This window comes from Oncorhynchus masou, chromosome 1 (assembly GCF_036934945.1).
Source record: "Oncorhynchus masou masou isolate Uvic2021 chromosome 1, UVic_Omas_1.1, whole genome shotgun sequence".
NCBI lineage: Eukaryota > Metazoa > Chordata > Actinopteri > Salmoniformes > Salmonidae > Oncorhynchus > Oncorhynchus masou.
In genome coordinates, this window is record NC_088212.1 from 42,103,312 (window position 1) to 42,116,590 (window position 13,279).

The following is a 13,279-nucleotide window of genomic DNA, read 5'->3' on the forward strand; positions in this document are numbered from 1 at the left end:
GAGGAAGGCTCTAGGTGCGCTGAACAGAGCGAGACTCCGACAGCGCATGAGAGGAAAAGCTCCCGACAGCGCAGGAGAGGCGAGGGCGCTGTAGGCCTGATGCGTGGTGCACTGGTGGTATTGGGCCGAGAACACGCACAGGAAGCCTGGTGCGGGGAGCTGCTACGAGGAGCTGGGGTGTGGAGGTGGTACTGGATGAACCGGACCGTGCAGGCGCACTGGAGCTCCCAGACACCGAGCCTGCCTTGCCCTGTTGAATACTCTCGGTCACCCTGCCAGTGCTGCGAGGTGGAATAGCCCGCACTGGGCTATGTAGGCGGGCCGGAGACACCGAGCGCAAGGCTGGTGCCATGCCCGGCCCAGAGACGTACTAGGGACCAGATGCGTAGAGCCGGCTTCATGGCATTTGGCTCGACGCTCAATCTAGCCCGCCGATACGCGGAGCTGAAATATACCGCACCGGGCTATGCACCCGCACTGGGGACACCGTGCGCACCACTGCATAACACCGTGCCTGCCCGGTCTCTCTAGCCCCCCGGTAAGCAAAGGGAGTTTGCGCAGGTCTCCTACCTGGCGTAGCCATACTCCCTGAAAGCCCCCCCCAAGAAATTTTTGGGGCTGATTCCCGGCTTCCATCCACGCCGGTGCTGCCTCCTCATACCAGCGCCTCTCTCCGCTTTAGCCGCATCTAGTTCCTCCTTGGGGGGCGGAGATATTCACCAGGCTGAGCCCAGGGTCCTTTTTCGTCCATTCTTCCTCCCATGTCCAATTCTCCAAGTGGTGCAGCCTCTCCCACTGAAGCTGTTTCTTGCCTCTCCTGTGGCTCCTGCCTGTATATTAACACGCTGCTGGGTCCGTGTGTGGTGGGTGATTCTGTAACGGCGTTCTTCGTTTTGTCGAAAGAGAGTTGGACCGAAATGCAGCGAAGTTGGTTACTCATGTTTTTTAATGGAACAAATAACGATTACAAGAAAATACTGAGACAAATACAAAACAACAAAACGGAACGTGAAACCTATTACAGCCTATCTGGTGAATACTACACAGAGACAGGAACAATCACCCACAAACACACAGTGAAACCCAGGCTACCTAAATATGGTTCCCAATCAGAGACAATGACTAACACCTGCCCCTGATTGAGAACCATATCAGGCCAAACACAGAGATAGACAAACAAGACATCCAACATAGAATGCCCACACAGATCACACCCTGACCAATCAAAACAAAGAAACATACAAAGTAAACTATGGCCAGGCGTGACAGTACCCCCCCCCTAAGGTGCGGACTCCAGTCTGGGTGGGCATCTGTCTGCGGCGGCGGCTCTGATGCTGGACGTGGCCCCCACTTCATAAAGTCTTCCCCCACCTTGTCCGCTTCCGTGACTCTCCCAGCCACGGTAACCCTACTTAACAAAACAGGACAGAGGGGCAGCTCACAGAGGGGCAGCTGGGACAGAGGGGGGCAGCTCGGGACAGAGGGGCAGCTCGGACAGAGGGGCTTTTCAGACTCCGGCAGCACGCCGGACAGAAGGGACACTCCGGCAGCAGCGCCGGACGGGCGGGAGACTCCGGCAGCAGCGCTGGAAAGGCGGGAGACTCCGGCAGCACAGGAGAGGAGGAAGGCTCTGGCAGATCCTGGCTGACTGGCGGATCTGGAAGAATCTGGCTGACGGGCGGATCTGGAAGAGTCTGGCAGACTGACGGTTCCGGCAGTTCCTGGCTGACTGGCAGATCTGGAAGAGTCTGGCTGACTGGCGGATGTAGAAGAGTCCGGCTGACTGGCAGATCTGGAAGAGTCTGGCTGACTGGCAGGCATGGAAGAGTCTGGTTGACTTGCGGATCTGGAAGAGTCTGCTTGGCTGGCAGATCTGGAAGAGTCTGGTTGACTGGCAGATCTGGAAAAGTCTGATTGACTGGCAGATCTGGAAGAGTCTGGCTGACTGGCAGATCTGGAAGAGTCTGGCTGACTGGCAGATCTGGAAGAGTCTGGCTGACTGGCAGATCTGGAAGAGTCTGGCTGACTGGGAGATCTGGAAGAGTCTGGTTGACTGGCAGATCTGGAAGAGTCTGGCTGACTGGCGGATCTGGAAGAGTCTGGTTGACTGGCAGATCTGGGAGAGTCTGGTTAACTGGCAGATCTGGAAGAGTCTGGCTGACTGGCGGATCTGGAAGTGCCTGGCTGACTGGCGGATCTGGAACAGTCTGGCTGACTGGCGGATCCTGGCAGACTGACAGCTCTGGCTGCTCCATGCTGACTGGAAGCTCTGGCTGCTTCATGCTGACTGGCTGCTCCATGCTAACTGGCGGCTCTGGCTGCTCCATGCAGATTGGCAGCCCTGGCTGCTTCTTGCAGACTGGCAGCTCTGGCTGCTCCATGCACACTGGCAGCTCTGGCAGCTCCTTGCAGACTGGCAGCTCCTTGCAGACTGACAGCTCCGTGCAGACTGACAGCTCCTTGTAGACTGGCAGCTCCTTGCAGACTGGCAGCTCCTTGCAGACTGGCAGCTCCGGCTGCTCCATGCAGACTGGCAGCTCTGGCTGTTCCATGAAGACTGACATCTCTGGCTGCCCAATGAAGACTGGCAGCTCTGGCTGCTCCATGCAGACTGGCAGCTCTGACTGCTCCATGCAGACTGGCAGCTCTGGCTGCTCCATGCAGACTGGCAGCTCCTTGCAGACTGGTAGCTCCTTGCAGACTGACAGCTCCTTGCAGACTGACAGCTCCTTGCAGACTGACAGCTCCGGCTGCTCCATGCAGACTGACTGCTCTGGCTGCTCCATGCAGACTGACAGCTCTGGCTGCTCCATGCAGACTGGCTGCTCTGGCTGCTCCATGCAGACTGGCAGCTCTGGCTGCGCTAAACAGGCAGGAGACTCCGGCAACGCTGTAGAGGCGGAAGGCTCTGGCAGCGCTAAACAGGCGGGAGACTCCAGCAGCGCAGGAGAGGAGGAAGGCTCTGGCTGCGCTGAACAGGCGGGAGACTCTGGCAGCGCAGGAGAGGAGGAAGGCTCCGGCAGCGCTGGAGAGGCGAGGTGCACTGTAGGCCTGATGAGTGGTGCTGGCACTGGTGGTACTGGGACGAGGACACGCACAGGAAGCCTGGTGCGGGAGCTGCCATCGGAGGCTGGTGTGTGGAGGTGGCTCAGGATGGGCTAGACCGTGAAGGCGTACTGGAGATCTTGAGAGCAGTGCTGGCACAGGACATGCAAGGCTTGGGAGGTGCACAGGAGGCCTGGTGCGTGAGGACCAACTTCAGTATCAGGAGAGCTGACCCAGGTGCCATCAAATCCCCGACACGCTCCGTCGGGCGACATGCTTAAAGCACCAACACAGCAACTCCCTCATTACTCTCTCCTCCAATTTCCCCATTAACTCCTTCACAGTCTCTGTTTTGCTCACCTCCAACACCGGCTCTGGTTCTGGTCTCCTCCTTGGCTCCTCACGATAAACAGGGAGAGTGGGCTCAGGTCTGACTCCTGACTCTGCCACACTCTCCCTGAGCCCCCCCCCCCCCCCAATAAATATTTGGGGCTGACTCTCGGTCTTCCAATAGAAATAGGCAAACAAGACATCAAACATAGAATGCCCACTCAGATCACACCCTGACCAATCAAAACATAGAAACATACAAAGTAAACGATGGCCAGGGCGTGACACCGTCCCTGTGGTCTGGGGTGTACATCGGCCTATTCTTTCCCTCAATTCAGAGGCCAGGTCTTAAATAATGGGACCAGACCCGCTCGTGCACGATTTATTTGGCGTACGACCTCCAGATGGCAGGGACGGATATTTAGATCCCGGTTCGAAGGACCAATTGTTACAGGAATTAAATTGCTCTATGCTTTAACACCCAATTAAAATTAAACACTCTGTCAATTCATAAGGATTTGTAAGACACTTATTTTATAGTAATGGACAGAGCCCAGTCTTAAAGTCAAACAGCAGAATTTATTCACGAGAGTACTGAACACGATACAGTTTACCACAGGTTATAAACTGAAAATGACGTCATTAGTTTTCGAACTGTCCTGTCTCTTGTCCCACCCTGGTACAAAGGCAGTATCTCAAGCCTTCCCACATCGTCTCCCTACCAATTTAATATAATTTATGACTGAGCCAAGGTCTTCCTCTGTAGATAAGCATTCTAGCCAGTCTGATGATAAGTTCATTCATTTCTACCAAGGAACAGACAGTCATTGTTCTAATTCTTGATTATATTTACACACATTATATTCAGTACTAGGATTAAAAAGAAAGTTCATACATATACAGTAACATAATAGTATTCTGATTAGTACATCCTGATTGAAATGTATACGTAATTAGTCATTATTGATAAAAAATTCACTTAACACCCACCCACTTTGCCAAAGCACAGCCCCCACACCACTAGAGGGATATCTTCAACCACCAACTTACCATCCTGAGACAAGGCTGAGTATATCCCACAAAGATCTCCTCCACTGCACGAGCCAGAAGGGGCGCAAAACCAAACAGGAAGATCATATTAGTGACTCAACCCACTCAAGTGACGCACCCCACCTAGGAAAGGCATGAAGAGCACTAGTAAGCCATTGACTCAGCCCCCCGTAATAGGGTTGGAGGCAGAGAATCCCAGTGGAGAGAGGGGAGCCAGCCAGGCAGAGCGAGCAAGGGCGGTTTGACGCTCCAGTGCCTTGCCGTTCACCTTCGCACCCCTGGGCCAGACTACACTCAGTTGTAGGACCTACTGAAGAGATGAGTCTAAAGTAAAGACTTAAAAGCAGAGTCTGCGTCTCTCACAACGATAGGCAGACCATTCCATAAAATCGGAGCTCTATTGGAGAATGCCCTGCTTCCAGCTGTTTGCTTAGAAATTCTAGGGACAATAAGGAGACCTGCGTCTTGTGACCGTAGCGTACATGTAGGTGTGTACGGCAGGACCAAATTGGAGAGATAGGCAGGAGCAAGCCTATGTATTGCTTTGTAGGTTAGCAGTAAAATCTTGATATCAGCCCTAGCCAACCTCTTAAAGCTAGGGGGCAGAATTTTCACTTTTTGGATAAATAGCGTGCCCAATTTCAACTTCCTGCTACTCATGCCAAGAATATAAGATATGCATATTATTCATAGATTTGGATGGAAAACACTGACGTTTCTAAAACTGTTTGAATCATGTCTGTGAGTATAACAGAACTTATGTAGCAGTTCAGATTTTTTCCCCCCTCTCTGTTCACTATATTGTGTTTGCCATTGGATATTTAATAGGAACCTATTTTCAGTTCCTACCGCTTCCACACGATGTCGCCAGTCTTTGGAATATGGTTGAGGTTATTCCTTTGTGCTATGAAGAAGTAGGCCAACTCGGAACTGGGGACACTTTTTTGAGTTGCGCAATATGTAAAAAGCATTGCTGGTTTCTTGTTGTTCCTGTATTGAATACAGATTGCCGCGTCTAGAATTTGATCGATTATTAACGTTTAACAATACCTAACGTTGTATTACAAAAGTAGTTTGAAATATTTTGGCAAAGTTTATAGGCAACTTTTTAAATATTTTGTAGTGACGTTGTGTTTTTGTAAGCTGTTTTTTTCTTCTTCTGAAGCTTGCTTCAGGGCTCTGATATTTTCTGTTTACCAGGGAGCTAATTTCTTGTGACAAATTTTCTTCCAGATTTTTTGAGGTGCGACTGCATCTAGGATATTACGCTAGGTTACATTTAGATCCTCAGTCAGGTGGTTAACCGATTTTTGTACTCCGACGTAGGTGGAGGGAGTCTGGAAGGGCATCTAGGAATTGTTGGGTTGTCCGAGAATTTATAGCATGGCTTTTGATGATCCTCGGTTTGGGTCTGAGCAGATTATTTGTTGCAAATGCAAACGTAATAAGATGGTGGTTCGATAGTCCAGGATTATGAGAAACAACATTTAGACCCACAATATTTAATCCACGGGACAAAACTAGAACCAGGGTATAACTGTGGCAATGAGTAGGCCCAGAGACATGTTGGACAAAAACCCACGAAAAAGTGATAGGCTGCATAGATTTCATGAATAAAAGCTCAAAAGACGAAAATGTAGTTGTTTTTAGTTGTCAATAAAAATTTGCTGTCGTAAATATTAGAAACGCCTCTGCCTATGTGGGATATGGGGATATGGTCACTAGTATAACCAGGAGAGGCCTCATTTAACAAAGTAAATCCATCAGGCTTGAACCATGTTTCAGTCAGGCCAGTTACATCAACATTATGATCAGTGTTTAGTTCATTGACTATGACTGCCTTGCAAGTGAGGGATCTAACATTCAGTAGCCCTATTTTGCGACAATCTCTCAATAATGACAATAATGGAGGAATTATTTACTCCAGTGAGATTGCTAAGGCGAACACCGCCATGTTTAGTTTTACCCAACCTTGATCGAGGCACAGACATTATGTCAATGGGGATAGCTGAGCAGACTACACTGACAGTGCTAGTGGCAGACTCCACTAAGCTGGCAGGCTGGCTAACAGCCTGCTGCCTGGCCTGCCTGCTGCTTGACCTGCCCTCTATCTCAATGTGGAGCTAGATGAGTAATGGAACACCCCCCTGAAATGGACAAAAATGAAATGCCATAAGAAATGTCCAAATGCAATATGAAAGATTTAAAAATGCCAAATCAGCATGTTATGTCCATTTGCCATGTACCATCACGAATTTGACATGCTCAAAAATCCTGCAGAAATGCAACATTGACTGGCCTGATGAACACAGGATGGCCTGGCAGTGATAGTTGTTCCTTTCCATCGCTCGTTGTGTTGATTTCATCATGTCCATTTGGTGATGTTTTTTTCACTGTTGAATCATATGCACGTGCATTTGCAATATGTTTCAATGGGCATTTACCGTCACGAATTTGGCATGCTCAAAATTCCTGCAGGAATGTGAAATTGACTGGCCCGATGAACTCGGGATGGCTGGGCAGTGATTCTGGTTCCTCTCCATCGCTCGCTCGTTGGTTTTAACCCTTCAAAACATCACCTATGACACCATTTTAAGGCACTTCCGGTTTACACAGGAAGCTGAAAGTGAACACATATCCTCCTTGGGGTAGGCAATTATAGAATTTTGAGTTTTAAGTCTTTATGTTAAGAACTGACTTATTTACGGAGGGTTTATTGAGTGTGTGTTATTTCAGAAAATCACAGAAAATCACAGAAATCTCGCAGAGCTCCAAAGCACACTTTAAAAAGATTCGTATGAACACGCTGCAACTGGATCTGTAACTGTTTTTTAAAACACCAATTTGACATTGTACGATTTCTCTTAAATGACCATAGAAAAATGGCTGTTTTTTTTATTGACACTGAAGGTTCCTTTACTTTGACGTGAAGCCGAAAAATTATGGCTTTATTTTAATTTTGGACCTTTAATGGCCATAACACTGGCCATAACTCAAAAACCGTTGTGGCCTAGACGTCATCTTGTTCGGGGCCAACTGCCCATTATGCCAAACCTATGCTCACCAAGTTTCGGCTTCAAAATATTTTCCGTTTAGAGATAAGGTCACGTCGTGATTCGTGATGTTTTGTACATTTGCAATATGATTACAAACGTTTTCGGACGTCGAGTGAGGGACCGTACATTTGCAATGTGGTCTTTCTCACTAACCATATGGCGAATGTCAAAATGTTCCCTTAGGGTATGTTAGGGCCCTGTCTATGCGATAGATAAGATGAGAGCACCCCTCCAGCTAGGATGGAGTGCATCAATCCTCAGCTGGCCAGGCTTGGTCCTGTTTGTGGGTGAGTCCCAGAAAGAGGGCCAATTATCTACAAAGTATATCTTTTGGGATGTAGTAAACAGTTTTCTACCAGCAATCTATCTAAGAGATGGTTGCCATTTTACGATCCCCTAAACAAATGTGCTATTGTGTGTGTTTATCCGCTTTATTTGTAATTCATATTATACATAATGTTTCTGCCATCGACTCTTATGACCAGAAAGAGCTTCTAGATATCAGGACAGCGATTACTCACCCCGTACTGGAAGAATATATTTTTTTTCTTTAACGAGTCAGATGCAAAGGATTTACTCCAGACACCCGACAAGGCTCTCACCTCAGTCATTCGCAGGAGAAAGAGATGGAGATATCGGGTATGTTGGTCTGCGTGCCTTGTAAAGTGGTTAATGTGGGTAATCTGCCTTTACCATCAGTCCTATTAGCCAAAGTACAATCATTGGATAATAAAATAGACGAGCAACGAGCACATACAGTATATTCTACAAATGGGACATTAAAACGGTAATATCTTATGTTTCACTGAGTCGTGGCTGAACGACGACATGAATAACATACAGCTGGCAGGTTTTATGCTTTTTCGGCAGGATAGAACAGACGCCTCTGGTAAGACAAGGGGTGTCGGTCTATGTTTATTTGTAAACAACAGCTGGTGCACGAAATCTAAGGAAGTCTCAAGTTTTTCCTCGCCTGAGGTAATGTATCTCATGATTAGCTGTAGACCACACTATTCACCAAGAGAGTTTTTCGTCTATATTCTTTGTAGCTGTCTATTTAAAACCACAAACCAATGCTAGCACTAAGACCGCACTCAATGAGCTGTATACGGCCATAAGCAAACAGGAAAACGCTCATCCAGAGGCGGCACTCCTAGTGGCCGGGGACTTTAATGCAAGGAAACCTAAGTCCGTTTTACCTCATTCCCGCAAGCATGTTAAATGTTCAACCAGAGGGGGAAAAAAACTCTATACCACCGTTACTTCACACGCAGAGACGAGTACAAAGCTCTCCCGCGCCCTCCATTTGGCAAATCTGACCATAATTCTATCCTCCTGATTCCTGCTTACAAGTGAAAACGAAAGTAGGAAGCACCAGTGACTCGGTCAATAAAAAAGTGGTCAGATGAAGCAGATGCTAAGCTACAGGACTGTTTTGCTTACACAGACTGGAATATATTCTGGGATTCTTCCCATGGCATTGAGGAGTACACCACATCAGTCACTGACCTCATCAATATGTGTATCAACGACATCGTTCCCACAGTGTCTGTACGTACATACCCCAACCAGAAGCAATGGATTACAGGCAACATCCGCACTGAGCTAAAGGGTAGAGCTGCCACTTTCAAGGAGCGGGACTCTAACCCGGAAGCTTACAAGAAATCTCGCTATGCCCTCCGACGAACCATAGAACAGGCAAAAAGTCAATACAGAACTAGGATCGAATCGTACTGTGTCACACCAGGTCTGAAGCTCGTCAGATGTGGCAGGGCTTGCAAACTATTACATACAACAAAGGGAAGCACAGCCGAGAGCTGACCAGTGACACGAGCCATCCAGATAAAAACTTGAGCTAAATTACCTGTGTTTTTGCATGTACATTGATTGGTTGATTACGTTTTCTTTTTAGACCTGTGTACACCAACATAAGTAACATGCATTTTTCTAAAGAAATCCAATCTGTTATTAGTTGGACTTTTTGCATCTGTTACTGAGATGGCTGTTCCAGTTATTATTGAGACTACCTAAATCAAATAGAAGTATTTCCTGGCAGTCATTGTCATTGCAGGTTGGGGGTGATTAACGTTCTCTGTCTGGATTCCAATTTTTCAAGTTGAATTGTATGTTCACTCAACGTCAAATGAAAAGTTGAGTGAACATTAAAATTCAACTTGAGAATGTATGTTGGCTCAGCTATATGCCAAACATTTTTGCAAACTCACAATCCTATTGCAGTCTGCTGCCTTACAATTGTACATTTATTCAACTTTTTTATAGTGCAGGGAGACAAAATACACCTCTCAACTCAAAGTGCAATGTCGCCGAGTTTAATTTCAACACAGGTGTATAGCGAGATAAAGTCAAGTTGAATTTGAAATGTGTTGATTGATCCATACACTTGTATTACAATGATGAGACTGCTTATCATTTTTCTAAGGAGTCGAGGAGGCTTTGTTTATCAAATCAGATCAATGATCACTCACACGGCCAATGTAGAAGAAGAGAGGATGAGAAGTGGAGTACAATAAAGTTGACCATTGCAATGTTGATTAGTTGCCCTTGGCTGGGAAGCTGATCCTAGATCTGTGCCTACAGGCAAGTAGCAGGGAAGATATGAGGGGAGGGGTTCTCAATTGTAGACACCTTTAGTTAGTTAATGAGTGCAGGGCTGGATAGATGGGGGTATAAAGACAAGCAGGGAGCTGTGGCTGACTCTACTGTCACTGTCTTATAGTCACCATGTCTTTCTCAGGGAAATTCCAGATGGAGTCACATGACAACTTTGAGTCTTTCATGAAGGCTGTTGGTAAGTCTTGCAGCTGGGTTTGTACATTTGATTAGACTTGGGGTGTTAATTTCAGAAGTCGTAGTCCTTTCAGTAATGAAGATCAATGGTGACTGCGAATGCAATGGGTACTTGAAATGGTGTTAGATTTAACAACAAATTTATATATATTTTTTGAATAACTTTCACTGAATGTTTAATTTAAGACTTAGCCCAAACCAAACTAGCGGTGTTAACTATTTTGAACTTCCAGCACCAATGGGATTGTTAAATGATTTGCCTAGGCATTAATAATTTATTGTGTCATTGAGATTCAAACCCATGCTCTTCTGTCCTCTATCCGTGGAATTAATCCACTGTGCCACCAGGATGGAGTTGTCATGCATAAGTTTTGTAACTCATTGAAAGTGGATAAATTTAATCTATTCAGACCATTTCAACAGGAACAAGCACTCATTAAGATCAGGTGTGGCCAACACACTTAAGAGAAGATGGCGTTTGTTGAAGCTGAGAACGGAATGTGTTTTGATTAATGTTGTTTTTGTATGGCAAGTACTTAGTGTTCTGAGAACATGACTTTAACTGTAACTATGAGAACCTACAGAACATTATGCTGAAGTACTGACATTCCCACAGGAGACTATTTAAAGTCAGATGAACAACTTGAGAACATTCCCAATGTAAAATAACTAATGTTCCTCGAACTTTACCTTAAATTAAATGTTTGAACTTTCAGGAAATATTCTGATCAAATAATGAAATGCCAAGAAAATAACATTTTGTCAATTTCCTTAATGAGAATGTTCCAAAGCCAAGCACCTGTCCTGCTCCATTGCCAGAATGTGGTCTGCAAAATAACCAAGCCCTAAAACGTATGGTCCTCAGAATGTTATGTGCAAGCTGGGAATGCATTCAGATCATTGTTGCCATATTATAGTGCATCAGCGCTTTACTTCAGTAGTAATAATTCATTTACTTTTTGTAGTACTACAAAGCACCGTATATGACTCTCTCGCTGCCGCAAACATGTAGGTCTCCCTGATGAGCTTATCCAGGAGGGCAAAGACATCAAGAGCATCTCTGAGATTGAGGAGACTGGAGACCACTTCAAGGTGACTGTCACCACGGGGACAAAGATCCTCACCAACTCCTTCACCATTGGCCAGGAGACGGAGCTCGAGTCGCCGACCGGGGAGAGGGTCAATGTGGGTGGCGCATGTCACAACCCAACCATGAGTTTCATACATGTAGCCTGGGTTTATCCATCTCCCTACATATACAGCCAGTATCTAACTAAACTAAAAGTTCAGCTGATGTGGGGTCACTATGGTTAGTTCAGGTCCCAGTGATGTTGTGGGAGGACTGACTTTTGTTGGCAGAATCTCCTCTGCTCTCCAGGGAATGGGTGCACAGTTATGTCTCAAAACCAACTCACACACCTGATGCGCACTAACTTTTTTTTCCTTCTCCATATATGGCCTGTTAAATTGGTCCAAGTTGACTGTAGTTGGTGACCACTGCTTTCAGATCTAACCGTTGACCTCTCCTGTTTCAGTCTGTGGTGATGAGGGAAGGTAACAAGCTGACGGCCATCCTGAATGGGATCGAATATGTCACAGAACTTACAGACGCAAACACCCTCGTCAACGTGAGTCTGGGGCATATGGCTGGGGGTTTCACGACGACACAATTTCAGGGTTAATTTATACCATTAACAAAATGGTTAGTCTATGACAGTGCCGTGAACGCAATTCAACAGTTTGCTGCCGCCAATGTTCTAATTACATGCTGACCCCACCGCTCGCGTCGCAAAATAAATGTACGTGTTATTCAATCATTGCACCCACACTGCTCACGCGCCTCAGCAAGCATCTGCGTGGCCAGGTGCTAAAATAGAAATTGGTTCTATTTGATGTGCTGCAAGTCTGGCCTCTCCAATCTCCTCGTTGGTTCTTAGGAGCATATACCCATGTGGGTGATTGAAAGATTAAGGTCCACACTCTGGTGAGTTGTAACGTTGGTTGTCAACCGCCATATAAAGGAGGCGAGATGATGAGAAACATTCGGTTTTCTGTGGCTTAATTGTCAGAGTAGAGGACCTTGTGCATTTCAGGTAAAATAACAACCCAATGTTTATATACTAGGACAAATTAGCTAGCTAACTAAATTGCCATAAATATGAAATGCTTTTTGCCCCAAATATAACTGTTTCGGAGTTTGATATTTCAACCTGCATGTCCTGATCGCTTCTAGTGTGGGTGAACAAAATCAATGTGAGAACGAACGCGTCCGGTTTGGTAAGCATAGTGTACTGGCATGGATTTATTGAGTGTAATGATTACAGATGCTTTCTCTTTTCAGACCATGACTCTGTCTGGCATGTCATACAAGAGGACCAGCAAACGAATGTGAAGATCTACTGCACTCTTTGGATTAATAAAATGTGAAAGGCATTGAATGGTCTGGTCTCAGCATTTCATATCAATGGGTAGAACTTCAGGGGAAAATTGAAGTTTGTAATAATGAGGCAAGGTTTGAGTTGGCTGAATGTGGGATTCAATAGAATAGCATAGTTCCGTGAACATTACTCGGGCCAAAATGGATTTTCTACATTTTAATATGACTGCTTTATAGCAAATGTCAACCCAGCAGTGTAGAAATGAAGGCTTTGGTAGTTCCATCTAGTCTGTTGCAATATGGGTCAGAATCCTACCACATTGGGTGCATCAGTTTAAAAGCAGATTCCTCAATTTCCAGTTACTTTTGAAAATCAACTTTAAGGCAATGTTTTTGGACATTGCTTTCACTAGTTCCACCCCAGTGTAGCTGACAAGGGGCTAAAGGTGCACCATTTGAGGGTGACTGGTTTCCCAGCTACAGTGTGGTTGGAAAAGCTAAGGACCCTGGGACTAAACACCTCCCTCTGCAACTGGATCCTGCACTTCCTGACGGGCCGCCCCCAGGTGCTAAGGGTAGGCAACACGTCTGCCACACTGATCCTCAACACTTG

The 13,279-nt window shown here is 46.2% G+C and overlaps 1 protein-coding gene across 1 annotated transcript; it reads left to right on the plus strand.

The window, feature by feature from the left end:
- Positions 1-10,223: 10,223 nt before the first annotated feature.
- Positions 10,224-12,681, plus strand: LOC135553467 (fatty acid binding protein 1-B.1-like). The gene is made up of 4 exons (XM_064985598.1): positions 10,224-10,290; positions 11,302-11,474; positions 11,825-11,917; positions 12,631-12,681. The coding sequence occupies exons 1-4, from the start codon at positions 10,224-10,226 to the stop codon at positions 12,679-12,681; spliced, it is 384 nt and encodes a 127-aa protein (XP_064841670.1).
- The last annotated feature ends 598 nt before the right edge of the window (positions 12,682-13,279 follow it).

What these genes read in the sequence shown, in the direction of transcription:
- LOC135553467 (XM_064985598.1), top strand. Translation starts at nt 10,224, where the DNA reads ATGTCTTTCTCAGGGAAATTCCAGATGGAGTCACATGACAACTTTGAG. An exon ending in GTCTTTCATGAAGGCTGTTG is followed by an intron (nt 10,291 to 11,301) that starts GTAAGTCTTGCA and finishes GCAAACATGTAG; the next exon opens with GTCTCCCTGATGAGCTTATC. An exon ending in ACGCAAACACCCTCGTCAAC is followed by an intron (nt 11,918 to 12,630) that starts GTGAGTCTGGGG and finishes TTCTCTTTTCAG; the next exon opens with ACCATGACTCTGTCTGGCAT.